The 14978-nt window shown below is 37.7% G+C and overlaps 2 protein-coding genes across 2 annotated transcripts; one reads left to right on the top strand and one right to left on the bottom strand.

The window, feature by feature from the left end:
• Window positions 1-2449: 2449 nt before the first annotated feature.
• On the top strand, window positions 2450-6396 carry LOC148584550 (uncharacterized). Its single transcript, XM_088518498.1, has 8 exons — window positions 2450-2566; window positions 3168-3236; window positions 3342-3420; window positions 3590-4125; window positions 4330-4444; window positions 4924-4979; window positions 6008-6059; window positions 6119-6396. The coding sequence occupies exons 1-8, from the start codon at window positions 2450-2452 to the stop codon at window positions 6394-6396; spliced, it is 1302 nt and encodes a 433-aa protein (XP_088374624.1).
• A 1017-nt stretch (window positions 6397-7413) lies between these two features.
• Window positions 7414-14678, bottom strand: LOC132183769 (leucine-rich repeat receptor protein kinase HPCA1). The gene is made up of 19 exons (XM_088518071.1): window positions 14404-14678; window positions 12988-13111; window positions 12794-12865; window positions 12535-12609; window positions 12343-12414; window positions 12079-12240; window positions 11918-11992; window positions 11764-11835; window positions 11584-11655; window positions 11415-11483; window positions 11250-11324; window positions 10889-10960; window positions 10661-10798; window positions 10092-10567; window positions 9844-9996; window positions 9583-9722; window positions 9258-9477; window positions 8871-9106; window positions 7414-8086 (listed from the first exon to the last, which is right to left on the bottom strand). The coding sequence occupies exons 1-19, from the start codon at window positions 14486-14488 to the stop codon at window positions 7574-7576; spliced, it is 2901 nt and encodes a 966-aa protein (XP_088374197.1). The 5' UTR covers window positions 14489-14678; the 3' UTR covers window positions 7414-7573.
• Window positions 14679-14978: the final 300 nt, after the last annotated feature.

Below are 14978 nucleotides of genomic sequence, written 5' to 3'. Positions count from 1 at the left end.
AACATGGGGAGCTTATTACAAATTCTACTTTTATACCTTTTAACTTTAAATTTTTATCTCTTCTTAAAGGTTCAACATTAACGGAGGAAGAGGCAGAATTTCTACGGCTTGTATCTTGTGGATTTCTATGGCTTGTTGGTGTATCTTGGAAAGCTGTTTCTTTTATCATGAAGGGTGGTTTGCTGAGTCTTAGTCTATCAAAACTTAACCTAACAATACCATCTAAGTATTGTTGTAAACAATTTAGATCAAATGCTGTATTTTCTGTTTTTGCTGGAATGTTTTCATTTTCTAATAACCATTCTGATGGAAGTTCTACTTTAGACCAAACTACTGATTTTGGTACTCTAACGTTTGCATCACAAGAATGTGTCTATATAAGTAAAGTTTTATCTTTGGGACTTTTAACAAGAGCAAGCACATTAAGATTTGTTTTCATTGACTTATAATAAAATTTGTAAATTAATGCTAAAGGTTGGCTTCCTTCTAACATATCATAACCTGCTGTTTTAAAGTTCAAAGTTAAAGCTTTTAAGATCTGTGGATCACTTAAACTTAAAGTGAAGTCAGGGAAACAGTCAAAATGAATTGGTCCTTTATGAAGACTAGATTCAATGACTCATAACATGCTAGTGCTATAATCTTTATGTCTTGAATCTCTTAAACACAAAAGTACAGAGGCATTAATTCCTAGACGAACTAGGGGTTTTACCGCAACTTGGATTAATCCTACGTGAAGGAAATTCATTTTCTTTTCTCTAAGTTTTTTAATTACTTCTTTAGAAAGTAATTGACATGTATCATGATGTTTATTTAAAGCATAGACTTGTTCAACTGTTTTTACGTTGTAATCATTGCTAAAAGACAAGGGTGAAAAACTTGATTTATAAATTTCTTTGGTTGAGACCTTGGGTATGTTCTAATCATGTGAATCTATATTTGCTTCAAGAATATTATATTCTTCTTCATTAACTATATTAGGTAAATAAGGCAAACTAGATCTAGAGCTCATAGAAGATGTGGATCTAAACAACCTAGACATAATTCAAAATATTTGTTAAGGACAAGACAACAAAATTGAAGACTTTCTACTCCCAAATGCTTCACTTTAACGGGTCTTTAAGTATTCTGGAATAACTATTTGTGTGTCCTACTGTGTGTCCTCCCGAATTACAAGCCTACCCAGCCTAACTGCACTGACGGCACATTGACGGCACAAAGTGTACATCCCATAGAACTTAAAGGTTTTGCTAAAGATAACATCTGAAAATATACTTGTTTTACAATTCTGTTTTCTGGAGTTAACAAATATATAAATAGACATCAAGATGAACAGATCTACACTAGGCTCTGATACCAAGAGGGGACTCGCAATTGTCCACCTTGGACAACCCTCCATCTTGGACAGATCTTCATACTTCAATTGTCCAAGAAGTCAAAAAATATGTCAAGACTTTGCCTTGTCTTGGCATTCTTGACGTAAAAGCTTTCAAAATTGTAGAAACAGACGCTTCCAACATTGGATATGAGGGTATTCTTAAACATAAAATCTCTCCAGATTCTCCTGAACAAATTGTTTGTTTCCATTCAAAAATTAGGAATTCAGCATAAAGTAATTATAGTACTATTAAAAAAGAAATTTTATCTATAGTATTATGTATCTCAAAGTTTCAAAGTGATTTGTTAAATTAAAAATTTTTAATTCGAGTCAATTGCAAAAGTGCAAAAAATGTTTTAGAAAAAGATGTTCAAAATATAACAAATAAACAGATTTTTGCCAGATGGCAATCAATTTTAAGCATCTTTGATTTTGATATTGAAAACATCAAAGGAGATCAAAATTCTATACCTGATTTCCTCACTCATGAAATTTTGCAGGGAAAAGATGGCTGAAAAGCCACAATCCAGTAAAAACAAAAATAAAACACCTTCCATCAAGTCACAACCAAGTCACCATATTGTCCTGAGCCCAGGAAATGTAAACCCCTATGACACATGTTCACCCATTAACATGTTAAACAAATTTCAGGTTCTTGGTTCCCCAAGACCTACTTTTTCATTGACTTTAGCATCTCGAAGTCATCCGGACCCTTACCAGTTGGTAGAGTGTCCTACAACAACCGTTATCCCTGTCCAACAAAACTCTTCAAAACTCATACAACAACAAAAATTCTATACCAACCAGCCAATTACCCATACCAATAGATCTAGGTTTGTCCAAAAAACCTATATAGAAAACCTGTTTTTTATAGAACATGACCAGCGTCATCTCAAAAATCCTTTGGATCTTGTAAAGAATTATTTCCCTCCTAAATGGAATTTCATTTCATTTCACCCATCTAAATCTATCAATTTCTACAGAGACATTTTACTCCAAACAGCATCAATTACCAAAGGCTCTGTCCCAGACAAATTTGATCAAGAACAGAAAAGAATAATCTTTGATAAAATGTATATTACAAAGATCATTTCAGCAAAAGAATGGGGTCACCCATCTAATCTCAAAGTCCTGCTAGGCCATCAAGTTCAATACAGCTACTATGATTACATTGAAGCATGGTCAAAAGTACTTCTTTATCAAAACAATAATAACAATCATTCTTGGTATCTTTGTTTTGATAACAACTTCAGCAGTCAGCTCTCTATTTGGTTCAACAGATGGTGGCAAAGTTATGGGATTATTCCTGAGATTTTACCCCCAGAACTTGTAGATGCATTATAGCAGTTCTCTGCAGCCTTCAAAGTTAATGAAGCAGAAAGTTAATTTCCTTCTTTGCTCCATATGGCAAAGAAATATAAAATCCCATGGCTTTTCAAATGGGATTATGCCATTGATCAATGAATTTGCAGAAGAAACAGATATGTCCGCTGGTGGGACAAATTCAACATTCAGAAAATACTTTCATCAATACAGAGAGAATTCCCTTCCTTCACCACTCAAAGCCAATTCCTGGCAAGCAAATCACATCTACAATGCCTAACAATTCCTACTATGAGCTCTAGAAAACAAATGATGAAAATATGATTCTGTAAAATTTGCTTGAAGAAGCTTTCATTGAATGAAACATTCTGTAATACATAGATGAAACTCTGACATACATATTGTGAGATGATTGCTTAGTTTGTTCTGTAACTATTTTCCTAACGTGGGTTTGCCCCATTGGCAGACCAAAAATGAAGGTGACTCCAATGCTGGACATGGAAGCATTCAGTGTTGCAATAAATCTATCAAGAAGGTTGGCAACAAACTAAATTTGAAGTTATGGGTCATTCCTAGGAAACACATTCTATCTTTTCGTTTAACCTGTGCATGAATCGATGCTCATTTCATTGTAGAGCAGGTTGTCAATCATGGCTCCAGTTGGTTACCTAACGAACGAGAAAAAACTCCCTCTAGCCATTTAGAATCCTCCCCATCAGGTGAGGTTTCTTACCTTGCCAGACATATGCAGTCCTCATTGCTAGAACTATCAGCATTTATGTTGAATACGATTCATTCTAACTTGGTAACAATGTAAAGACTAGTCACAGTTTGTGGTTCCTCATATGCTGATCACAATGAGCAACTATGTTCATCTCTTCCTTTCAGAATATGCTCATCGCAGACATATTTCTGCCACTAATATGACTGGAACTGGCCTTTGGGCACGACCCACAGGTGTGTTATCCCACTCCCACCACAGTGGAAGGCCGCGTGGTAGTGTTTGGGATAGACTGGGCAAGCCATGCGATGGCACACCTGAAGGGAGCAAGACTGTTGATGTGAGTGGCGTTGGTCTTATGAAGCAAGATGAGCAAGTAATTACTCAGCGACCATCAGTGCTTCCTGTGCCAAATGGTGAACGTAGTAGGACTGTGACAGGGGAAGTTCCAGGGCTTGGTAACAACAACCTTGCTGAGAGTAGAAAGTTCGATCATGTCTTGGGTACAATTTGTGAACCTTATGCTGTGAGTAACATCGGACGAAAGAGACACTTTGGTGAAGTTGGTGCTGGCCTTGGTTCCGGTCTAGTTCCTTTGGTGGTTAAGAGAAATGTGGGTCTTCCATGCGAAGAAAATTCTCAGGATTTCAAGAAATCCAACTTGACCAAGGATTCCAAAACTACTACTCCAAATCTGGCTTTGGTATGTTTTCTGCCTGCCAAACCATGGTCATTTAACAAGAATAAAAGCATAGTTGCTAATTGTAGCAAGCACAAATTGTGGGAAGTACCATGATATGAGGGTTAACTTGTAAAAGGAATTTATTTGTTGTTTTCCTGACGTATATGTCTTTTATTTGCATATTGGGAGAAGGTTTTACCTTATTCAATGTTTTCATGCATACAGGAAGTTTTACATGTGAAACAAAGACTGCATCAAATTGAGATGGAAATGTCTACGCTGCGATCAAGACAGGTGACGATTGAAAAAGATGGAAAGCCCAACTTATTGTTGAATTCTAGTAAGTCAATTCGAATAAATGCAGCAAGTTTCTAAAGCATTGGATTTATTTGTGGTTTTATAGTTTTTCAGTTTTCTTCAGAATTTGGAGCGGTTGTGGGAACGGGGAGGATGAAGTTACAGTCAGAGGTTCACACTTGTGACCTCTGCAGGGGAAATTTTGTTGGGGGTGTATTTTCTAATTTCTCTTGTTCTTTAACTCCTGAGCCTCGACATAATACTTTGTCTTACTTGTAAGTTCTGTGCTGACAATGAAGCATTTCTATAAATTGATAGTGTGTTCACATGTTGGTCTCCCTTGGGCTTTGGGTACCTGTTTGTAGGATGAGAGAATGGAATTGTATGTTTTGAGTGTAGTACCAAAATACAGCTGTTTATGTAGTGAGCTTAACTAGTTGACGGTTGAAAATCAGTGAGTTTATTGTATTGTACCAAATGGTCAAGATCATGAGGGATTTTTTTTCACTCGTCTGTTTGCAGGTCCATCGAAGCTTCCAGAAGAAGATAGTGAATCAAGAACGGTGCTTGTGACAAATGTAAACGCAGAGAAACTTTTTATATGCCCTTTTTCAGTATTAAATCCTCTTAATTGCTTCCTAGATAGTTATACATCGTAGTCTGGTTTAGCTGTCCATTTGAGTCAGACTTATTGATGCATGTTCTTTGGTAACTGTTATTTAGGCCTATCCCTGGCCTTTCGTTCCTAAGTTCAATCTAGAAAAAACATCATGAAACTATTTGACAAATGGAGTGGCCGAAATGTTGTTTGAGGATTTGTTGCATAACACTTTTTCTTAAATGGCTACTAAAAATCAATTGAAAACTAGCTATCTTATCCTTTACTATCCAGAGCAAGATCATATTGATTACATTCCCACACATTTAGGCCTATTTGGTGCAAATGATCAGGTAGAAGAAAGAAACAAGGCCCCTACTATGGTTTTTGTGGACAACTGCTTAACTCTTTTGTATCATAATCTGAACCAAAATTAATGATACTAATTGGAAAGGCATATTATGATTGTAGGGAAAGATCCGAAAATATTGAAACTTTCAACCATTGCCATATGAGATGTCAAGAAAGTAATTAACATTTAAGCATTGAGGAGACTAACAGGAAATCAAGAGGCCAAGTTTATAGGCTTTTCAGCTATGCTGATAAACAATGCAACAGTGTAGCCAGCTTGGCACAAAATAATTTGTTAGTAATGTTTTTGTTTTGGTCCAGTACCAGATCGGCATTGGATGGATGCTTGTTGTCTGGAGATGGCGCCAGAGTGACATAGGGCAGCAAAGGAAAATATCTGGCAGCAGCAAATGAGAGGTTTCTTTATTTAATTTGTAAAAGAGATTAGGAAAACATTGGGGTCAAAACTTTCTGAAGGTTGGGAAAGGGAAATAGAGGGTTTCATGGGTTGTAAATTGCTGGAAGCAAGAAGGGTTGCAGGATTTTCTTGCAGCAGGTTATTTAAGGGATCTTAGGGTGGCTAGGGATTGAAATTAATTGTAGGGAAAGGATTTGGGTTGTGGGTGAATGGTTATGAAATTCTAAAGAAATTTGTAGCTGGTCTCGAAGCCCCGTACATTTAAGCTGGGGCAGGTGGCAAAGGCTGCCAGTTAGTGGGGTGCAGGACAGAAGGAAATATTCTATTTGATATCGCTTGATTAACAATAGGTGGAGCAGAATTAGCTGGTGCAACATTAGGACCAAGCCAGCTTGCTGGGAGTCCATGCGAAGCACCTTTAACTCGCAACGATAGAAATTTTACACCCAACAAACTACAATGGCGAAGGGCATCCACCTCTGATCCATCAGAACCATCAGTGCCATCAACTGTTACAGTGAATGTATATGCATCTTCTGCAACCCAACAACAGCTTCCTAGTTCACCTGCATCACTTGGAACCAGAGAAGTGAATTCTTTGTCTGGAGAGCACCCTGTCACTTCCTAATTTTTTAGATAATCACATTTACTAATTGGTTGCAAAGCCTTGAATCTTTTTTTTGGTGGGGAGGATGGGGGGAACAAATCTCGTCAATGGGGGAGGGATACTATTGATCTTAGTAGATGTTGCCCATAATGTGGTGTTAGTTGGATGTATGGAGTTTGATCAGCAGTAGCTTGATTTGAAAAATCTACTTATCCTTCGAAATTATTAGATTAATGATTTTCTTTCATATGCACTATGTTATATTGACTTTGTTGGTAGTTGGGTAGGAGCAACAATTCTCTTTTTAATTTTTTGATGGTTTGAAGATGATTTGATAGATTTTGATTGATTCGTAAATCGTAACAGTTGCTGCCCTGTGTGCTTCATTTGAAGGCAATATTATTGATAATCGGTTGATTTCTCTATCTCTCAATTGGTGGCGTTGCCTTTGTGTAGAAACCCTGTCACAACTTTTTTGGTAAGCCATCCAGTCACTTGTAACCTTCAATATTGACTCTCTGAAATCCCACCATATCGGTGCTTTGCCCCACTTGTACTTCAAATCAAATACCTTTGTTGCGTGGAAACGAAAGGACAACAATTCAACCACGCAAACTCATTTGAACATCCAAACACCTCATTAACTTCCAAGGAAGATATTTTCCTCCTTTCACTGATTTTGGATAAGATAGTGATCGTACATACAACATGCACAAGTTGGTCTCCTTGCCTTCAATAAAATACAACATCAAATTGAATACACGAAAATGGCAGTCCCTCTACACACCAAGTCTCAGCCATAGCAACCATGGATTATCCATGGACAGCTTCATGACATGAATTTCATCGAATTACCCATCTCTCTGTCTCTCTCTTCCTTAGTCCAAACCATGGCTTTGCTCTCTGTTTGGTAGCTGAGAAAGTCCTTTATGTGGCCCTAGGAATCCTACAGGAAAAAACATTTATTTGACACATGCTGAAAGTTGAAGGTAAATGATGAAACTTAAAGCATAAGAAAGAGATTAAGGTCAGCAAATGTGATAAAAAGCCAACGTTCCTGTCTTCCTAATTAAACTTTTCTGCATTCCATACACATCAAACATTTCTTTCTGTATAATATATCAATAGACACTTCCTAAAAAGCAATTAAACAGGAAAAACAAAATGTAGAAGATAGAGAGTATATATATGCTTGCTACTACTTGGGTTCGACTTTTGCCGAAATTGTGTATCCACCACTGTAATCAAACACATCGCTGTCACTGACATCCTTTCTTGGCAAAGAGTCATTGTAAGGATGCTTAAAAGCAGCCTTTGAAGCTCCAAAGTCTGTGGCAGATGATGATGCAGAAGTAGTAGAGTCTGTAGCCAAGCCGTCATTCTGTAAGATAGTCTCAATGGCCTTTACCACTTCACTCATTGTTGGACGGTCTGCAGCTGTATCTTCAAGGCATTGCATGGCCAGCTCCAAGAACGTTCCAAACCCTATAAGATTGGGTGTGTTTCTGATGGACGAATCCATCATGTCCTTCAAGCCATAGTGTTCTTCATTGTTCTTATCCATCGCCATTCGCACCTCCCGGACGATGTACTTTCCCTTCTCGATCGGTTGCTTTGCCGTTACCAATTCAAGCATAACCACTCCAAAACTATACACATCACTCTTCTCAGTTAATTGTTGAGTCAAGTAGTATTCTGGATCTAGGTAACCCTGCAAGCACAAACCATTTTGCAAATGAAATTCAATAGAGATTCCTGTTAATGGAGAATCTACTTTGAATTTTAATAAAAGCATGCATGAAAATGAAAAATGAAAAATGAAGCTGTTGTTAATATGTGTTGGATTTGGGCCGAGGAGGCTACATCGCCCACAAAACACACCTATGAAGGCCCAAAACTGGTTAGTAAGTAAAAAGCAGCTTCAAAGGCGTAGTTCCACTATGCCATGAGCAACAGGAGATCCGCTCTGATAGTAATGAAGTGCACACCAAGCCAAGTAACCACATTCAAACCCATTATGCAAAATACAATCCTAAATAAGGGATGTAGGGTGCTTAAGCCTAAGCCATCGTGGAGGAAAATCCCACGACCAGGCTTGAACATGGCATGGAAGCAGTCATACTCATAATACTATAAATGATAAGCTCCAACAAAGTAAGACGGACTTTTGGCCCTAAGCTCAAAACTTAGACTTTAAGTGCATTTTTGTTTCTTTTTAAACACCATACCGACTTATGCATCAAAGCTATCCCAGCTGGTACCAACCGGAGGGCTCTCATGCTTACATTCTCTCTTTTTACAAATGTGAATTAATCGAGCGTCTGGCACTAAGAAACTGTTCTAGCAATATGAAAATTAATCTTTGCTTGAATAGCTAGATTAATTTTGTTTGTCTCCCCTACATTTTTGAAATGCAGGAAGACAAGGTAACTGCTCACTGAAACATATCAGATTGAAGAACGGTATAAAGTAAGAGATTCTGTGGTATTACTTACCAGTGTGCCTTTAACTTGAGTGGAAACATGCCCTTTGGAAGTGTCCGATACCAGTTTAGACAAGCCAAAATCTGAAACTTTTGCTGTTAAATTTTCATCCAATAGAATATTGGTGGACTTAACATCTCTGTGGATTATGGGAGGATTAGCAAGCTCATGTAGGTAAGCTAGTCCTCTAGCTGAGCCAAGTGCAACGCGGAGTCTTCTCTTCCAATCAAGATGAATGTTAGATCTCCCTACAACTCATATTTATGCAAATAGTTTCCTATTAGACTTTGAAAAGAAGTATTTGACTGTTACCAAAGAACTAAGCTCTCATAGATTGTGGATATACAGTGCAGATTATTCAAATAACCTTTTGGTTGATTGAAATAAAGTGAATTGTACCTGCCAAGCTCTCCCTAAGCGTCCCATTAGGCATATATTCATAGACTAGCATCTGCTCTCCTTGTTCAAAACAAAAACCCACAAGGGCAACAAGATTCTTGTGATGAACTCGCGAAAGCAACTCAATTTCAGTCTTGAACTCGAGTCCACCCTGCATTGATCCTTGCTGAGCTCTTTTGATTGCCAAAACTTGTCCATCAGAGAGTATCCCTCTATAAACCTAGGGAGAACCATAAAAACATCAGCAAGCAGTGACTGGTGTTGATTAAATACTAGGATGGTCAGAAAAAATAGAAAAGAACAGATTAAATACTGGGAAATTTACCTTGCCATACCCTCCATAGCCTATCTCATTACTGTCAGAGAAATTGTTGGTGCACTTTTTGAGTTCATCATAAGAGAACCATCTTGCTCCCTTTAATTGTGGTGCACCGCCACTGTCTTTGCCACTTGGTACCCAGGAAGCTGGAAGAGAGTGAAGATTAACCACACAAGCCAACAATTTGTCTGATGTATAATCTCCCTACAACATATAGATGCCTGAATCTTGGACTACACAATAAGAAATATTTTATGGAGTAATTACCGAATGGTCTACTCATTCCAATGGCTTTTTCTGCACGTTTCTTTTGCCGAACAGCGTATGTCCCTACGCCCAGAAGGACCAGAACCAAAATGGCACTTCCAACTGCTATCCCAACAATCAAACCAGTGCTAATGGAAGTTCCTCTGTCTGAGTCTGGAGAAAAATATAACTTTGTCAGAGAAGAAGAGAGAGAGAGAGAGAGAGAGAGAGAGAGAGATGAGAGTATAAGGAGATGTGATTTGAACAACCTTGAAAAACATAAGGAGATGCTATAAAATAGTAGGGTCCGAACTCTGGAGGCGGTTTGTAAGTTTGATTACTCAGATCAAACCCAATTCTCTGAATCTCTGATCTATTAAAATATTTTCCTTCTGCTGGAAAGAGAGCCAGCTGCACTTGAAGATAGTCATCAACATTGAAGAAGGGGTTTTGAAGAGAAACAGAGCCGGGAGTGAGGCCCAGTTTAATCCACATGGTCATTTCAAGTGAATGAAACATAGTTACATTGGACAATTCCCTGAAACGGGGTCCTCTGAAGTATAATGTTCCTTCATATGGATAAGCACATTCACAACTCTGAGGGCTGAGCTTCTGATCAAGTGGGCATAATTTGCTTCCACAATTAGCAAGGCTGGTAGAATAGGGCTTTGTAGTTTGTTCCTGAAGCTGGCAGTATTTGCTATTCAAGAGAATAGGGGAAAAACACGCTGGATTTCCAATCAATCTGAAGTATGTAAAATTTACAAATAAGGTTGATGACTAGGAGAAAATACAAATATCATTCAAGCTGAAGATTAAAGGCCATAAGCTCTCTCACATTAATATCTTTGTGTAGCCAGCTCCGCCAAACGTTACTGCGGCTATTTGGTTGTTTTGCAAATCAACAAACTGCAATTGTGGGCTGATGTCTTCATCCATGTTCAATGTCTCATTAAATTCATTGTTCCTCAATTTCCTGAGAATGTAAAGGAATTGAATTGTCAAACTTACAGTTTCTCTTTATTGTCAAATTCTAATGCTCCCTCCTGTACAAATCAGAACTTACACTTGCTGTATATGTGGAAAGCTGAAGAGTTTTTGCGGGACAGGCCCTTGAAGTTTTCCATATTCCATAACCCTGTGCCACAAATCACACATTAGCATATGCTATAAGTCAAGAAAGTTATTAGATCTTTTATTTGCATGATCTTTTTGAGAGATGCAGGAAGAGTTTCGGGGCTCGTTCGCTAACACTTTTTAGAATGTCTTTTTAGCTTTTTTATTGTGTGACATAAATATAAAAGTAGTTTTTAGTATTTTGTGTGTTGAATTGTTTGTTATGCTTTTGCTTTTTTCTTAAAAAGCAAAAAGCAGTCTTAAAAAGCATTAGCAAACGAGCTCGGATCTTCGACCTACTAAAGACTTACAGAGTGGTGAGTGATGGTAAGGTTGAGAACCAAGCTGGAGCTTCGGATGGGTCAAAGGAGTTGTTACTAAGGTCCCTGTAAAAATAAGCCATCGAGTAAGGTTCTTTAGTTCATGAAAAGACCAAGTTAGAGAAATGAAATGGCAACCCCATGTCATCCACTTACACATAATTGAGGGTGGTCATTTTACTCAAGTCTGGAAAAGGGCCAGTCAGATGATTTCGGGCTAAATTCCTAAGGAAGACACAACAGCATGAACAAGAAAGCTAAGTAACCTCCAATATGATTATGCTAAAACAACATCACTACATACTGCTAAGAAGTAAATACCCACAATTCATAGATGTGTGTAAGGTTGTTGAGATTTGATGGGACATCTCCTGTCAGAGCATTTCTGTCGAGCCGACTGTTGCAATTTGGAACAGTTTAACTCCAATGAATGTGAGGGAATTAGGATATTTAGTGAAGAAAAGGTGTAGCTGAAAAAGGTTGAATTAAGGTGGGTTTTACTCACAGAACCTCAAGAGTCTGTACAAGTCCCAATGTTGATGGGATACTTCCAGAAAGTTGGTTGCTATCAAATAATCTGCCATTCAACCACAAACATTTCGAAGGAGAAAAACATAAAAACATTGAATATAAACAGATGGGTGGTATCAGCAGCTTACACGTGTATCAGTACCATCTTAGAGCTGAAGAGTTCGGCTGGAATGGGACCTGAAAGCTGGTTCTTGTTGAAATGGCTGCAAGTTTGTAGGAATCAAGCTATTGTTTGAGCCAAAATCAATGTTCTAAATATATTAAAAAAATAAATTAAAAAAAAACTCACAAGTGTTTAATCTTCAGAAGGAGGTCCAAGCCTGGGGTAGTGGGGGTTGATATTGGGAGGTGTCCTGTCAACTGATTATCTGCCAGGTCCAGCCAGTAGAGTTTGGAGAGATTCCCCAAAGATGGAGGTATGTTTCCAGTGAAGTTGTTTGAATTGAGAGCCCTGGGAGGGAGTGTAGTGCTGAATAAAGAAGACAAAGGAAAAAAAAAATGCACTGCCATATTCATTCATGAAGTACTATGAGATAACTTTGGCAGATCTTACAGGAAGGACAGCTCTGCAAGCTTCCCCAACTCATCTGGAATATCACCACTGAAGCCACAGCCAGCTAGGATTCTGAAAGATGAAAAACAAAAAAGTACATGCTTGCCTCAGTGTATTGAAATATATAAATTACTTAAAAGAGTTGGATGGAGGGGTGATAGGAAAATGAGTCTGCTTATTATTGGATCTTACAAGATGTTCAAATTTTGTAGATCTCCCAGCCGTGGAGTCAGGGAACCTGTGAGGCCTCGGTTAAATGACAGGTCCCTGGAAATTGAATAATATCACCACTTCAATGAACAGAACAGAACAGACATGCTAATTAAGAATGAGACATGCCCAAAAAAAACAGAGCAGAAGAATCTGTTTTGTTGTACAACTTGTTATCTGTTGGAAACTTGATGCAGGTATTTGCAATGGTTCAAAGAAGAAGAAGAAGAAGAATGCTCACAAGGATCTCAGTTCAGAGAGCTCTCCAATGTCACCACTGAGTTGCCCTTTGAGGCCCATGGTTGATAATCCCCTGAGAATAATTGAAAACAAAAAAATCGACAATGAAAAAAAAAAAAAAAAAAAGGACAAGGAAGATTAAATGTTCAAGAAAAACTAAGAAATGGAGGCAGTAAGTAATAGAAAGATATTTACAATGCAGTCACCCGAGTATTGTTGCAAGTAACTCCTTCCCAGGGTGTTCCACAAGGATCATATGAATTTCGCCAGCTTGGTGGTGTGTGCTCCCACGACTCCTTCAGGGATTGGAGTGCAGAGGCTGCACCAATATAAATTTAATCATATGCTTGATACAAGGAAACTATATGTAGGATAAATTTGACAGTAGAAAGTATAGATGGGAGTTAGCAGTACTAGCTATAGATAATACAAAGTAAACACTACCGCTACCATTGCCTTACGTTACAATCACAAGTGTCTCAAATGGTTTAAGTATAATTTTAATCATATGCATATAAAGTTTTGGACATCCACTTGTTTTAAATCGGTTTTCAAGGGTGATGAGTTCTATACAACGTTTGTATCATTTGGCATTAGAGCCAGCCATCACGTCAAGTATGGAATCAAACGCAGTTCGTCGAGTATGAAATTGAATGACTTTTACACAAAATTTGTATCACATTACTCTCACTACTCTCTTACACTACTACGAAGTAGCTACCCCCAAATGAAAATATCATCACCATTTCAAATTTTTCATATAAGATCGTGAATTTTGACATGTGCAAAGTTCTTCTAGTTTAGCATATTCCCATTTTTCGTCAAAAAAAAAAAAAAAAAAAATCAATTTCAAAATGTATTTTATTCGATTTTTTTTTTTAAAATTTTTTTTATGACAAGGAATATCCTTCAAGGTAGGGTCACTTCATGTACCCACTTATATTGGGCAAACCTCATACCTATGCAAAGCACTCTTTTCATACGGATCAGCTAAAACTCTAACTTCTCAAACGGGCGTGGCCCTAAAGAATAATTTGCACCTAAAAGAATTCAAACCTTAAACCTAATATACTTGACCAACCCCTTGAGGTTTACAATTCATCATGTATTTTCTTAACTCATTATCATTTTGTCAAATTATCAGTTATCCCAAAAACTTAAACAGATAGAAATAGGTAAATTTAGTTACTTAATCATTACTTTTAACAATTTTTACAATTCTAGCTATGAGATTGTTTGTCAGTAAACTCCTTAAAAATGTTGTACACAGTAGAGCTATAGCAGATCATGCAATTTCTAGTAACCTTTAGCCTCTAATCGAAGAGTACCTCAACAACAATGACAAATAATATATTTTTTATCATACAGACAACATCGTGCTGGTAAGACAATTCTACAGAGAAAGAAAGGCAAACATTTTACAAATCAGGGCGACAGATCAAAATGAAAGAACATATCTCTCTCTCTCTCTCTCTCTCTCTCTCTCTCTCTATATATATATATATATATATATATATATATAGAGAGAGAGAGAGAGAGAGAGAGAGAGAAACATAAAAAATGGTGTGCACAAAGAATACAAAAACAACAACAAACATGGTGTGTACTTACTATCACGAGCATCTGTAAGCGAGTTAATAAGGTGCATTCCAGCAGAAAAGAAAGCAAGAAAGAGCAGCAACTGGGTGCCTCCCATGGCGGCTTCTGCAAACTAATATCTCCAGGGATTACAACAAGAAGAAACAACTACAGAAGACAATTCTTCCTTGAAAAAGATGGCATGGCTAGCATGTGCTTGACCAGCTACCTTAGGAATGCGTGATTAGCTGATGAGGCTGAGGACGCTGACCCTTGCTATAAGAAAACAAAAAAAGAAAATATCTCATGAGCAGAAAGGAGAATACGTGTCCTTTTCTGCATTTTTTTTCTTCTTCTTTTTCTTTTTGGAAGCAATTGATTTCCCTTGTCTTTGAAGCCAATCTAGCTATTAATTCCTTCCCACTAGTCCACTGACCATGGAGGCATGCCATTATACAGAATTCCTCTCTCTCTCTCTCTCTCTCTCTCTCTGTGTTGGCAACTTGGCATGCCGACTAACCACGACCACAAACATCATCATCATTAATTGCTTAGTTAAGTAACGTATAGTTTGGGCAGTTGGGTGTTGGGTGATATGGGTCCCATTT

Source organism: Corylus avellana, chromosome 7 (genome assembly GCF_965113065.1).
Source record: "Corylus avellana chromosome 7, dhCorAvel1.hap1.2, whole genome shotgun sequence".
NCBI lineage: Eukaryota > Viridiplantae > Streptophyta > Magnoliopsida > Fagales > Betulaceae > Corylus > Corylus avellana.
This window is presented reverse-complemented; position numbering and strand designations above follow the sequence as displayed.

Coding starts and splice junctions, on each gene's coding strand:
- LOC148584550 (XM_088518498.1), top strand. CDS start 2,450: ATGTATATTACAAAGATCATTTCAGCAAAAGAATGGGGTCACCCATCT. Junction 3,421..3,589: donor TTTAGAATCCTCCCCATCAG/GTGAGGTTTCTT, acceptor TCTTCCTTTCAG/AATATGCTCATCGCAGACAT. Junction 4,126..4,329: donor CTACTCCAAATCTGGCTTTG/GTATGTTTTCTG, acceptor TCATGCATACAG/GAAGTTTTACATGTGAAACA.
- LOC132183769 (XM_088518071.1), bottom strand. CDS start 14,488: ATGGGAGGCACCCAGTTGCTGCTCTTTCTTGCTTTCTTTTCTGCTGGA. Junction 12,610..12,793: donor CTCTCTGAACTGAGATCCTT/GTGAGCATTCTT, acceptor TTCAATTTCCAG/GGACCTGTCATTTAACCGAG. Junction 10,799..10,888: donor TTTCCACATATACAGCAAGT/GTAAGTTCTGAT, acceptor TTACATTCTCAG/GAAATTGAGGAACAATGAAT.